The following is a 14,857-nucleotide window of genomic DNA, read 5'->3' on the forward strand; positions in this document are numbered from 1 at the left end:
ACCAGCCTTCTAATGTTTCAGCATGGCTCTTACCCCAAATATGCGCACTGCATTCACCTGCTTCCTTACACGACAAAGGAGCAATCAACTGCCTGGCATAAAACCCACAGCATAAAAACTCTTCCATAAATCAGCCCGTTCAAGTATTTGCTGTCCATCTTGWTACTGAGGACTGGAGACACTTAGCAAAGGCTGTACTGATTCAGGTATGCTCAAAGCTAAATGCAATGCTTGCAATTAACAGCCAAGTCCAAAGAAGTTCTTGTGGGGTAGCAGTGGAAAGAAATTGATGTTTCAGAAGCTAAGATTTTTAAACAGTATTATTTTATCTGTAATAAGAATTTTGTCTGTAACCGTAAGTGATAAATGTTCATTTACTGAAGACCACTTTAATCAAGCTCTCCTTGTTTTTTTTCCACCACCACTCCTACTATAAAGCAGCAATGTTATGTAATAACTAATACTTTCAAAGGTCTAAGTTACAACCTGTAGTGAATTCCATCTCTGGCCAGGTTTCAAAACCAGGCAACAGATAAGGATAAGAAAAAACAAATCAAAAGGTGGCATTGTGTGCTGTATAAAAAGACATCCCCACATAATACTTATCACATAAAAGAGCATCAACATATCTGCAAGCATGGAGAGTTTTAATTCAAATTCACTACATGAAATTAGTAACTGAATATTTGTATAGGCAGCCCCTAAAGGTCACTTTAGAAATACTTCCTATCCTTTCAGATGAAGTTCTATCAGACTTACTAAGTATATTCTATATCTAAGAAAACTCTCCCAGAAAAGCTCCTCCTCATCACAATCCAAGTATAGTTTGCTGGAGTTGATACAAGCTGAGCAGAGACTAATCAGAACAGAGCATAGTCTAAACAGTAAGTAAACTGGCTGTCTCCCACTAAAAGCAGAAAAAAAATAGTAGTCAAAAAAAATGTTTTATCTATTACAGCATTAAAAAAAAAAAAGGACTAAAAACATACATCTCTTAGGTACAGTCAGCATACACCTGAAAGTCCCTTTGAATGCAATTTGGATCCCTTTTTTACTACACAAACATTTTCTAATTAGAGCACCAAACTAAATTGTGCCTGAATGCTGCCTAGTACCTAATATTTTGTATTAGTCTGGAGGAAAGCACTGCATGTTAAGACTGAATCACCTCCCACTAACAGCGGCCATACTGGAAGAGGACAGCCAAATTTACCATAGGTTCCCACAGACCCACAGGTGCATAAAAGAATAGTTGAGATTTTTCTTTCAACCAGCCTTCAAGAAATGAGTAATGCCTTATCAAATATGAACTTAAAAAGATCCTGACAGCTGTTAAATAAATACATTTTCAAAGCAAGATAAAATACTGTGCTAAATACAATTAGTGTCCTGGATCAATCTATATAACAAAACAAAAACCAAAGCAAACTACCAGACACATAAAACTCTTCAGAATATCTGCATCTGTCTCCATGTTAAACACATACCAACAACACATGAAAACTAGTCAGCTTCTCTCCGTATAAGGCATCCTACAACAGCCTATAAGTTTAGCAAATTCAAACACTGGCACTCCCTATATCCTACATAACTGCATCTACTAGGAAAATTAGAATCATGTGACAAAAAGTATTGAATGTTCCATACAATGAAATGGCAGTTCTGAGCTCTTAGAAGAAGGTATAAAAGCTTCAATATCTCAATTATACCACAATAACTGTGCAACCCCAGACCTCAAGCATTCAAGGTCATCCAATTAGCTGCAGTATTTTAAAGTTTAAACTTGGTGCCAAGGAAGAGAAAGAAAGCAGGACATTTGTTTTCATACATCAAGCGCGATCAGGCAGAAAACTACCAAAAGAAACTACAACAACAACAAAAAAAAAGCCCTAAAATACTCCTTACACTTTCTCTTTGCCTATGGATGCCCCATTTTCCTTCAGCCTATACCTAAAATTCAGCTTTGATTCCCTAAACAGAGCAGCAGCAGAGTGGAGGAAAGGTAGTAGGTAGAAACCTGAAGAAACCTGAATATCATGTGGCAAACATGTCCTTCAAAAAGCTTTTTCTTAAATAAATAAGTATATACACACACAGACATATATGCTTAGTAAGTACAATCATTTCACATTTCTAGTTAACATGTAAAACCTCAAACGATTGGAGCATAGTGCTGAATACCATYCAGCACCACTTCTGGTGTCTTACCTAGATAGTAACAGCTTCAGGATCTCATTCAGGCAGCCATTGTGCTAATACAATCCTTTAGCAAAAAATTTGACCTTGCCTTTCAACTTGGCATGTCCATTACTTTTTTCCTTAGATTAAGTATTCGAAAGTCCCCAAAAGGGAGCTATTTCCCCTAGATAGGTCTCACCCTCCTTGCAACACAGTCATAGCCTAATGCAATGAAATGACTGCCTCCCACAACAAGACCTTTTCCCACGTAAGGTACTTAAGCATGTTGTCTAAGCATACATGCTTTTACATGACTACCCATTATTCACATAAAGAAAGAACATACAAGAAAAGGTATGTTTCTCCCTGCCTGAGTCTTTCCTGCTTTGAAATGGGTCTCTTACCTGATGAAGGTGCCCAAGGAAGGCCTGGGCCTGGGCTGTAGAGATTGCTCCTCCGACAGGCACAGGCTGCTTTTGAAAGTCCAGGCCATTTGTTTGCGTGCCTGGAAAAACAGAGAGACAATATGAACTATTAGTTATGACTTTTACTCAAATGGAATAAGATTTAATATTCCTAAGTCTCCTGCTATTCTCCCATCAGAATGGAGTGGAAAAGCCCTCCAAGAGGCACAAGAATCAGAGGTGTTTTTACTGAAATGAAGGAAGCACTGTTACTCCCAGACTTTGATAATATAGCATTTGTCAGCTGAACAAAATCAACTTCACAGTCTCCTTAATTTCTATGATCCTACTTACCCTGTGCACACCATTACACTATCATCCTTTGCCATGGTTTGAGAACAGAATGACTGCATGTTGCTAAGATTAAATTACATTTAAATTTTGCATGCACTCTCTACCCAATAGCTGAAGGCCATTTTGAAGCTCAGAAAGTGGCAGAAAGAAAGTTCATATATAGTCAACTTTCACTAAGGACAGGGAAAATAATACTTGAGCAAGACAGAAGTATTGTATGCATGTATGTAACAGTTATGGGCCAAAATTTTGCTCTTTTGATAAAAGATACCTCAGCATTTTCATGAACCTTTGTGCAGAGCTCTCATCATATAAAATAACCGACTGTGCTTGCTTTTGTTCTCATCCACTTTGAAATAACTACAAACTGATCGTTTTATTACATTTTTGTCTTCTTCCTCCTAAAGGAAGCCCTAAAGGGCTTGAAAGACACGAAAGCCCCCAAACTACCCCAAATCGTCTGGTTATGAGAAAAATAATTGAATATTTTCACAAGAAACTATCACGGAATTCTCCTCTGCCAAGAGCAGCTATAACTATAACCTTTTAAGAATAACTCTGTGTGAAGATAATAAAAATCAATATTAGTGACAACTGTTTTCTAAGTTGGGTATTATTACTACCTATAGTGGCTAACAATAACAAGGGAGATTTTCAGTTTATAAAGCTACATGGAATTTCTGGAACAAATGATGCCATCTTAAAAATAGGGTGATTAAAATAAGAAGTAAAAATAGGTTTAGACTTGCATGTTTATTCCCTAATGACAATCAGATTTTTCTTCAATGCCTATGGACAAATGTTCAACTAATTCCTACTTCAAAATTCATTCCATCATCTACATTTTTCTGCGTAAAAAAAATCCAGGTTATCCACTTCCTTAGAAATGTCTGCAAAATCAAGGAAGCATAAAATTTTACTAGTAAGATACATGATCCACCAATATTTTACACAGTTGGTTTGACCTACAGTTTACATAGATACAAAATTTCAAAGATGGGGGTCACTGTTCAATTAAATGCAGATACAGTATAGACAGTCAAGCTTTCCAGCACCTACAGGAGATGTACCGAAGATGGTCCTTTGATGTATTTTTTGTTTTGGGATGGGGGAGGGAATTGATCAGTTTTCAGTTTTTCATTATCTTCTATGTTTTGGGCCAGGATTTACAGACTTAAACACACCTGTTACTGCCACAGACAGCTTAAAAACATTCAAATTTTAACCCATATAAAATTATTTTGCTTAATGAGTTTAAAATTACAGTTCCATCCAAATTGAATGGAAGGACTATCACTGGCCTGAATTAGACAAATGCAACCTGAATGCATTCCTCAAAAGTAAGTAAGAAAGAAGGTCTGCTGGAAAGAGCTGGAAGGGTCTCACCTACATTCATTTTTTCCAGTAAACCCTGGAACTCTGTCAATGCAGAAGTCCAAAGAGAATGGGAGGATGGTTGACTAAGGATATAAAAGTCACTCCTGAGAAATAGCTACTGTAATCAAAAGAAAACAATCTACCCCTCCYCACTTATGTGAATGCTTTGTATGAGCCGTTTCCCACCTGCAGTCAGGAACACCACCTCCCTGCATACTCCCCCCCCCCCCAAAAAAAACACCACAATATAAGAAAACACATTATGAAGCAGATATTCCTCATTCTAACCAGAAACTCGCAAGGGTCCAAAAATTTTTCCTTTTCTGAGAAAACTAGCTGGAAACCTAACCTTAAAGAAATAGGTGAAGCGGGTCTAGTTAACTGTCTTCCAAAACAGCATCAAATCACGATACCATATGAGAAGGGCACTGCTGTGCATGTGTACAGAAATAGCCCAGTTAGCACTTTGGCTGACTCTTCAGATGGAAATGTGAAACCATTCTACTAGGGTTGACAGTTTCAAACAAATTGACTTCCAAGTCTGAGCTAAAATCTCCACAGGCCCAAAACCCAGCTTAGACAAGTGCTGCGAGAAAATAACATTCACTTTAAATTGATTCTTGAAGGATCAACACCCTCTCCCCAATCCTCCCCAAATCCATGCCTTTACAATATACCCAAGCCAAAAAAGCCCCACACTCCACCTGTTCACTCTGTTCTACTTGCATCTTAAGCTTTTTGGTATCCAAAAGCAGAGTGTCCCCTTTCCTTCACACGCAGCCTTAGTTTTAGAAGGAACGCTACCACACATCCTTGCATTTATCACAGGATGCCCACATCTTTTGAAGAACAGTGGGGAAAATGAACTTTGAGTCCAGCATGCGAGAGGCCTTGCCCCTAAGGTGCTCAGAAGGACATGACACTCCTCCTGTGGAAGCCAAGAAATTGGAGAAGGACACTGGAAGATGGAGCTCTCAGGTGCAGAAGGTCAGCACACTATAAGGGACAAAAGGAGCATGGTGCCACTTCTGCTCAAGGTAAGAATTAAATACACAGACATGATGATTAAAGATATGGCAGATGCATGGCCTACCTCTTCTTAACAATCTCTTTTCCATCTCCATCCCAGCTCCCACATAACTGCTAGAGCAGATCTAACAGCTCATCAGCAACAAAAAAAAATAAAAAAATAAAAAGTGAGAGTGAGATCTCATCTCCCCTCTCTTCTTGCTCCCAGGTGTATTGTCCCTGTTCCACCCCCTCTGATATTTTATGGACCCTGCAGTAAGTTAATTCAACTTGCTAACTGAAGAGAGGACTATTCATGTGAACTGTTCACTCTTGGTTTGGGGCAAGTTAGTGCTTTGCCAGATAAGTGAGATGAATTAACTTAGCTCAGGGTCCGACAAGCAGCAGAGAGGGCAAAGCAGTGCATGGTACTGCATAGCAAGGGAGGTCAGGGAGATAGCAATAGGGAAGCAAGCCCTCCCTGTTCTCAGTGGCAGCAAGCTCTTAGACTGAATCAAGCTATAATATGAAATTTCACCCTTCTAGTCCAATGCAATTTAAGCAACCTTAAATTCTGGCATAAATTCAGCCATGTGATAAGCAACTTTAGGAAGCTGGTTTGGAGGAAAACTAAGTGCAATTAATTTTCAGTAACTCAGATCTTTGAGCCGCATTGCTCAGTGCTACTGTAGGTTAGCCGCAGCACAAGAAAAAAAATAAGAACAGAAAGAACCAAGGCACCCTGAATTTGGATTACTTTATACTGCCTTGGGATCATACCTGCAGAGTATAAAGGCAGGAAAAAATGGAACAGAAGAATATACTTTCAAAATCCAAGGTCACAGTTATCACAATTTAGGCCAAATTTGCAAACTGCACAAGAAGAGGTGGAGTGAGGGATTACAGGTCTGGAGATGTGCAGTAAGGTGCAGGAAAGGATGCAGGAAGGGAAGCAAAATCAGGAGAAGGGAGAAGTTGAATAGGTAGCCATCTGCACTGTGCTCTCAGTGTCTCCCAGCATCTGCACTACATTTCCACATTTCCCCCTCCTCCTTGGCTCAGAAAAAGGAGAGCTGCCTACTGAATCCTCCCGTTCCATTAATGTGACCCCGGAACAGTTAGCGGGGGGGATCCCCATTACCCAGAAGTCATTGATTCCTAATCAACATTATTAAAACACATAATACTGATATTTGGTCAAAATTTAGCTGTGAAAGTGTGTTTCATGGTCCCTCTTCCATAGGCTTTCCTTTTATGGAAACTGGAAATTTAATCTCGGGGAATGAAGCACTGCAAAGAAGAATATTTAGAATACTTCTTTCAAATACTACACTTACAAAACTTATTTTTGCTATGTCAATGCATGTTATTGACTAGAGTTTTCACAGAAGTTATATGCGGATACTTTAAAGTACTGCATCTGCACATCACTGAAAAAAGTAATAGTCATTAAACAAAAAAGAAGAAAAGGCTGAATAGTTTTGGAAAATGTTGTAAGCTCAATAAGGAAAAAGAAAGGCCATCAGTTTACTATAAGACACTCAGTCATGCTTTTCTTTCTCTTTTCCAGTAGATACTAGGTGGCCCGTCCAGACACAACCAAAGGTTGGAAAAGATTTGTGCAATTCTGCAATACTGAAGATCAGTTCATCAAACCACATTCTTACGGAAACAGTCAGCCAGCACAAGACTTTTTTTTTTTTTTTTTTGGGGGGGGGGGGGAATCTGAAATACAGGTTACTTTTTCAGCTGCTTAAAAGAGAATAAAATTAGCATGAAAACTCAAAAGTTAAAATCTGTTTCAGGCATTTTATTGTGACTAATCTATTCAGGGGACTTTACTACGTTCCCTAAATAGTATTAGAAGCAGAGAACCCTGATTTGCTAATTTCCATGAAAATTAGCTATTAACTCACAGAACTTCTGATTTAAGTCATCTTTACCAGTGACAATCATATTTTTTCTGAAGATGCTAGCTCTGCCAGATGCAGATTTCATGCACTATAGCAATTTCTCCTGAAATTGTCAAGTTGCATCATCTTACTAGAGGTTTGAAACAGCATTGACTCAAACAAACATCCACTGAGGATTAATAGATAGACTAGCAGTGCTTAAACATGAGACAAGTGATTTACAAACATCACTGGGAAACGAGTGGAGTTATCAAAAAGTTACAAAAATAAGAACTCGGTCTTCATAAAATTTATCCTTATGCATTTAACTTCCTATACAATCAATGGCACTTCTAGCCCATAGCATTTAAGTAAAAGCTGAGTTCTTTTTACTAAGTATGCACAGAGCCTAGAACCATAAATTAGGTACCCTGGTCAAAAACCTGAAGTTACGTTTCATAAATATTCCTTTCAGGATTTAAAAATCTACCAGTTGACTAATGTAATTGATGCTTGAGTCCCCAAAGAACATCACAAATGTTATTAAGCACTACCTCCAATTATTTATAAGCACTACATGTAAAAACAAAGTAAAGACTGCAGAACCAAGAGACCTCAAAAATTCTAGATTCTTTCAGTTTGCATCATCTAAAAATTCTTAAATGAATGACTGGGAACATTTAAATTACAGAAGTAATGCTTGCAAAAGGTCCAAGCAAATGCCATCAAGAGAGTAATCAAACGTTTGTAATAAAGCAGCCTTAGTATTAGAATAGAAAAAACACAGGCACTGTATCCCCTTTTGTGACAACAGCATCTATGTGCAGCTTTATAATCCAGCAATTTCTTTATACCGTTACCACTATCCTTATGCTGATCAGCCCATGCTCACATCTGTTATACTGATGATCTATTTGCTGCAGGACAGCAAAGTTAGGGTTCTACTAAAGCAGAGGGAATACTTACGTGATAATGAACTACCTATAAATAAACTAAGTCTTCCTCTTTAAGAGTTTAATTTAGGCAAAACTGCTAGGTAAAGTTGCATTTGAAGACGTCCACCAGGGGATGCACTCTTTTGAGAAAGCGTATGCAGGGAACTGCGGTCAAACAAAGGAGGAAGTCTACATTTTCTTAGAACGCACTTCTAGTTACAATGATTCTATGGAAAAGAGATTTAAAGCCTTTGTTCTGTTGATGATATCTATGACTATGAAATATTTACAGCTTGTAGATTTTTGAAAATAATGCTTCATATCATCCTAAAAGAGTATTAAATTCATTATAAATCATTTTTGTACAAGAAAGGACTGGTASCCCCCTATTACCAACACAACTGGAATTATAAAAACTGAGATGCAAATAATAAAAAAAACACATTGATAAGTGAGCTGAATTCCTTTTGACTGACGCCCTCTATTGGCAGAAAACATCCAGTCTCTTGGATCAGCACTGGAAACGGTCAGTTACTGTTAGCTGTAAAGCCTTTCAAACAGAATGAGGAGATAACAGCAAAAAGTGCAATAAATTGTTAATTCCATCACAGTTTCCAGAGTCAAAAATAAAAGAAAACTCTTAATATTGAACAAGAGAGGAGAAAAAATTATTTTTCTCATGGAAAGAAGCTAGAGCTCTCTCAAAGCAACAAGAACAAGTTCCTTCAAATTAAAGTCTCCTCTGCCCAAACACTATCCTGAGCCCAGAGAAGACTCTATATACTCTTCAGAGTTGTCATTTCTCTTGTTTCCAAAACAAACCTTAAATGACCTCCAGAAAGGAATTAAGTCATGCAACTGAGTTATGGTGGCTTTGAATGCTTCTTCAAGGACTTATAAAACTTAGCCACATCTTAAAGATGTGCCAAAAGGCGCAACACAACAACTTCCTCCGCCAAATTTCAAGGGTCCGTTCTAACACATGAAGACGTTACAGAAAAGGTCACTAACATTTTTTAGCGTTGAGAAATGATGCTTTCTCTCTTTGCCTTGTTCTTGAGAACTGTTGCAATAGCTTGAATGAAGTCTAAAATGGAAACAAGATCAGCCAATGGCCCACATCCACCATGGAAAATTTCAACCCAAAAAGAAAGTGCCGACGTTAGAGGCAGCTGAAGGTAGGTTCTGAAAGGAAAGGATGAGACGGCTTTATGGAGAGCTGCAGCCACTAGGCTTTCCACACTATCAGAAACATTTCAGAGAGAGGAAGGGGGAATGGGAACTATTATGTACATATTGATGATGCATGAGTAGTGCTCTGCATACACTAGGGTTAACAATTTATTTTCAGCATATTGTGACAAGCAGTATTCAAGTCTTAAAAACAATAGTTGTCTTAAAAAACATCCTGTAAATTGGTGAAGAAATTTTGCTTTTCACACCCATTCAATTCCATCAGAAAATATTTGTGCACCAAGACATCATTTCTTACCTGTGTTCCCATCCCCACTCTCCATTGATGGTTTACTGGTTTCTGACGGATTGTTCATTCTTGAGTCTGCATTAAAACAGAAGTGAAAGATATAAAGTAACAGAGCAAAAAAACAAACAAAACCCCCCACACATATTCATACCTTCTGGTCCAAAAAGTAAAGTACAGAACACACCAGAAATGTGATACATACTTCACCCTAATTCAGCTTATCGTACAACAAAAAGCATGTCCAGAAGCAGAACAAAACACTGGGTTTTCTGGTTAAATGCTGTTTCAAATTATGTATGTCATCATTCACATATGTGAAAACATGGTGTTAAGGGAATAAAAGATAGAAAGTTGGAGGGCAAAGACAGGTAGGACTTACTAATTTTCAGCACAATGAAACAGTCATAGAGAAGCAAGAAAAAAAAAAGAGAGAAAAAGAAAGAAAAAGAAACAATAACTACATAAAGATTCGAAAACGTTAAGTCAGACCACCATGGCCTACATTATTTTTCCATAAGAAAAGGAAACTCAGTTGTTATAATTAAATAGATGCCATTATCTAATTCTAAATTTTTAGTTTACAGGAATGTCACTGATATTAAGTTAGTTGATGTTTCCTACATATTTTTAATATCTAAGGTTTTGTATATTTTCTTTTCCTTCTCCCTCTGAATGAATCTATTGAAAAACCTGCTCTCAGTTTCAAAGCTTGTCAGCTGAACATAGTGCAATGCAGAGGGCCTCTCCAGATGGCAGACAGAGAATATAGTTTCCTTCCATAGGAATTTATGCAGATATTCTCTGTACTGCATCAGCTCTCCAGCTTATTACCTCCTCATTCCTTGCTACTAACCTCAGTATACCACATTATCACAAACCCATATTATAAAAAGAATCCGAAGACAGACCAATTGATAAAATGAGGTATAAGCAAATCCTTAAACCCATTCTTCCATTCCTATAACCAGTTAAACACAAGCTCAATGAGCTAAAAAATGAACCTTTTAGTTCAGGATATTCTCTTGCTAGGTATACTTAATGTCACTGACGTTGTCTGCTTCCATCAAGGCAGTAATTTCCAAAATACCAATAGGCTGAAGAGGCATACAATAACAGTATTAACTGCTGTATCTTTTCCCCAAATATTTCCAAGGATTCCCAGATTCTTCACTGCTTGGCAGTCTATGGAAGAACTAAAAATGAGAAGCTGGTCTATAGCTGTGTACTAGCACCTGCTATTGCCCAGAGAAAACTGGTGCCATCCTCAGGATATCAAAGCCAGGGGAAGGTAATACCAGCATGAACAAAACACAAGGAACGAAGCAGTTAATGCCTGAATGAAAAGCAAGTCACGCTGAATTTTGTCTGGGAATAAGTAGAAAGAAGAGCATACAGGACAGAAAAGATAGACAGCACATTAAATTTAGAGGAACTTCAGCATGCTCTAAGGAAAACCAATTTAGGATGTACCAATATTTTTAAAACTAACATAATTTTCCATATAAGCAAACCGCAGCTGAACCAAGTAGGGCCTGGAAAACCCAGAGGAATCTAACAAATGGGAACCTTTCCCTAACAAGTTAATTCAGCTTCTTCAGCGTCTCAACCATTCTCAAAAAGTTTCTATGACTATGAGCAAACTTTTTGAATGTCAGCCACGTATAAAAGATACCTGAACTGGCTTGAGACATGCCTCCATCAACGTTACTCTCATTATCAAGGTAGATGTGTTACACTGCTTTTTGAAGCAGGGAGCAAGAGGAGACAAACATTCAAACAAAATGTTCCTGGCCCACATTTCAGCTAAAGGCTGGAAGTTTTGCCCTGTTCCTCAGAAGATCTGCTTAGTGGATTCAAGGTAAGAGTTCACCATCTCAACAGACAGCTCTCTTACAGCTGCAGATATAGAACCTATTGCTTCCTAATTCCTTATTCTATCATTTTTCATATTTGGATAGTATGATATAAGCACTAAAAAGGAGAGAATATGGTTCCACTGGCTACATGGGAAATAGGTTATTTGTGTTGCTACTCCTTGCCGTTGGATCTGCGTATAAAACAAATTTAAATTACATTTTTAAGTAGTAGCTGTGCGTTCCTTTAATTGAGTTTATTGTTGTGGTAACAGCACAGCACATTTATTTAAATTGATTGTAGGCAACATTCATTTGACAGACAGCATTAATTTGTTCCTTGACACACAGCTGGCTACTCAAATTAGTTTAGGTTCAGAGAAAAGTTAATGGGACACTTCTCTTGGTGACCCAAAGATGAAGAGTTTTCATCCAGCAGGAAAAGGAGCAAAGAGATCCTAGAAGTCCAATATATTTTTTGGTGGAAAGCAGGCTAACTTGTTGGGCTATTTGACACGAGGACAGTCTGAGCTCATGATAGGGCTGGTCACAGAAGGGGAGAGCACAGGTTCACAACATCATCTCTCAGGAACATGGGATCCATTTACTGACTGATTTTTAGAAGCTCTTGCAAGGGAAAAACAAGGCTGAGCCTCCTGTGCTAGTTTGCTGCAGAAACTGAAGTCCTGTAGCCACCATGCAGGATACTAATGGTAGTTTAAGCAAGCAGCCCTGGAGGGGGGACATGACTGTCCTGTGCACAGCACTCCAGGGCACGCAGTGAATATTCCCTCTGTACAAGGGGGCTTGTACAGCGAGTGCTTAGAAGGCACCTTTTGCATGACTAGCAAGTTTGCTCAGGGCAAAGTTACAGTTGTACAGACCCCTTTCCATAAATCAACCCAGAGATGGTTTTCTGTCAGGCTATACTGCAAAATAAACCCTTTTTAAAAGGTTTTCAGTGTTTGCTAGTACAAGACATACACATAAAGTTTACTCAAGTAAAAGAAGCGTGGCTAAATTAAGAATGTTTTATTATGGAGATTCATCCTTGAAACAGACAAATGCTACTACTAGAAAAAAGCAGCAAGTCTGATGAAGAAACATCATTCTAGCACTGCTGAGGTTCAAAGAAAGGATAGCATCCATTATTTCACCAGCTGACTATTTCTTGTTCAATCTGTGGGCTTTCTGCATGGAAAATATCAAGAACAATGCTACTTCCACTGCAAATAGTATGACATACATCTGAAGCACAAAACTGCTACTGGCAAAATACATATATACCTGCAGGATAAAGAACCTACAGATTCATTATACAGCTGAAAAAGAAAAAAAAAAAAGATTTGGTTTAAAGCTCATAAAGTTCATAGTCAGAAAGCTCATAAGCCTTCTGATTAAATTAAAAGACTAACCTGAATAATGAATAAATTCAAAGAATAAACAAATGAAGTGGGCTAAAGAAAGTCTTAATGCTCTCATCCTCTTTTTTTTTTTTTTTCCCCTTCTCCTTCTTTTAGACCTTTCTTGGTTTTAAATAAAGGCCCTGGGCTACAAGTTTCTGCCAACATTATCTAAAAACAAACTTCACAGAAGGAAGGATCGAAAGCAGCAGGTGCATGACTGAAATCAAACTCTCGGGAGCAAATACATTCAGTACTGCTACTCTGCTGGCAGAACTGAGTGTGACACAAGACAGCACTGTGCCAGGCTTTCACAGTCTCTCAGTATCGTTTCAAAAGGTATTCAGAATAAATAAAAAGCAGATGCTGGATGAACCTGGAGTATTAGGAATTGTGCCTATCTAGTAAAACATGCAAAAATCTAAATACAGAATTTTATTAACTGTTTCCTTTCACCCATTACTGTGAAATTGCCTTATATTCCATCAGAACCAGCATAAATGAGTCACTGACCCACATGGAAGAACAAAAATTCAACATGAGTGAAAAGATACTAAACATTCAGTGAATCACTTGAAAGTTTACAGTAGGAATTCATTTTCAGAGAACCACTTCAAGTTTAGAAACAAATTTTTGGATGTCTGCTTTAAAATGTACTGTCTTCAGTCATCTATGACCATTTATAATGGAATCAAAAGAAAAAAGAATTCTTTATATTGAGCTTTGGAGAAAGAGCTTTGAAAATAAACACCTTTTGCCAAATTGGGACAATCAATTATTATAAATAAGAATTACACAAAGAAGAAATTACAGCTTGTCTGTTCTGTAGTCCTAATGGAATCTCAGCTCTGCAAAACCTTATCCCAGTAACCTTAGGCACAGCTTGCAATGGTATCAATGGCAACCACTGTGGACTCCACCTTATTTTCTATTACGCATGAAGAACCTTGCTATTACATTAAAAATACACAGACATAATATACATTCTACTGGGGAATGGCTCAATACAGCCAGTAAATTCTTTGAGACTGGGACTCACTCTTATCTTTTTTTTCATGTTTTAATATTCAGAACACATGGATATGCAAGTCAAGTCCTCAGTCTCAATGTTTGTTAGAAGCCAAATGTTTCTCAGATTAAAATCCTAAACGTGAAAGGTCTGTATTAATATTACCCAAGCCTAACAGCAAATATCATCTGCATAGAGGAAAAGAATTCTCCTGGTTTGAAAGGAAGGGGAAAATACATGTATTTCCCTTATACAGATATATATATATATATCTGGGAGTTACTCACTGCCGATTCACTGGTGAGCTTCAGCCTTACACATACCTTCTCTAGTCTCTGCATATGTGATTAAGCTTCTATGCATAGTCAACCTCACACCCTCTATTTCCATATTAAACACTTATAAGAAAGAGCTGAGCTGGTACCCACCTAGAACGTAGTCGCTGCAGTCCAGCATTGCTGTGGTATCCTCTACAGGTTCAGATAGTCCAAGGAAAGGGAGAATGACAATTTCTATCAAACCTACACTACTGCTCTCAACCGAAAAAGCAAGGGAGTGGGGAGGTGGGGGAAGAAACACAACTTCAGTTACACCATAGCAATCTTCAACTGAACAGGGAAACTTCAGTCGCTCTGTGGAGTTTTAGTCTCTCCTACTAGCTGTGTCTGACATTGTCAAGGCGACTGAAGCGTGAAAAGTTCTCCTTTTTGTAATAAAATAGAAACAAAGATTGCAGCTGGCAGTTTCCATAATGAAGCTTAATCAGTATGCGCCTGATTAGGGCCTTATGCAAATCTCCCCTCGTTAGCACAGCAGCCAGCACTTTGAAGTCCATGAACAATTCATTTGCAGAGCACACTGAAAGAGCTCCCTGCATAATTTAAATTGTGGTATAAATATTTATCAGCTCATTTGCATATTAATTGGCAGTGCATGAAGGGAAAAATTATCTCCCGAGTGC

At 38.0% G+C, this 14,857-nt stretch overlaps 1 protein-coding gene across 9 annotated transcripts in view; it reads right to left on the minus strand.

Moving 5' to 3' along the window:
- The window catches only part of POU2F1 (POU class 2 homeobox 1), a 119,620-nt gene that overhangs the window by 48,484 nt on the left and 56,279 nt on the right, over positions 1-14,857 (minus strand). For all 9 annotated transcript variants that reach the window (XR_003256274.1, XR_003256273.1, XR_003256272.1 and 6 more), the window contains 2 exons: positions 9,641-9,706; positions 2,583-2,683 (listed from right to left, as the gene is read on the minus strand). Coding sequence is in view for 6 of the 9 variants with exons in the window: in XM_026083389.1 (XP_025939174.1) it covers positions 2,583-2,683; positions 9,641-9,706 (167 nt within the window). In the remaining 3 variants the exon portion in view is untranslated. The remainder of the gene's footprint in view (positions 1-2,582; positions 2,684-9,640; positions 9,707-14,857) is intronic.

This window comes from Apteryx rowi, unplaced genomic scaffold (genome assembly GCF_003343035.1).
Source record: "Apteryx rowi isolate R43461 unplaced genomic scaffold, aptRow1 scaffold_60, whole genome shotgun sequence".
Classification (NCBI taxonomy): domain Eukaryota; kingdom Metazoa; phylum Chordata; class Aves; order Apterygiformes; family Apterygidae; genus Apteryx; species Apteryx rowi.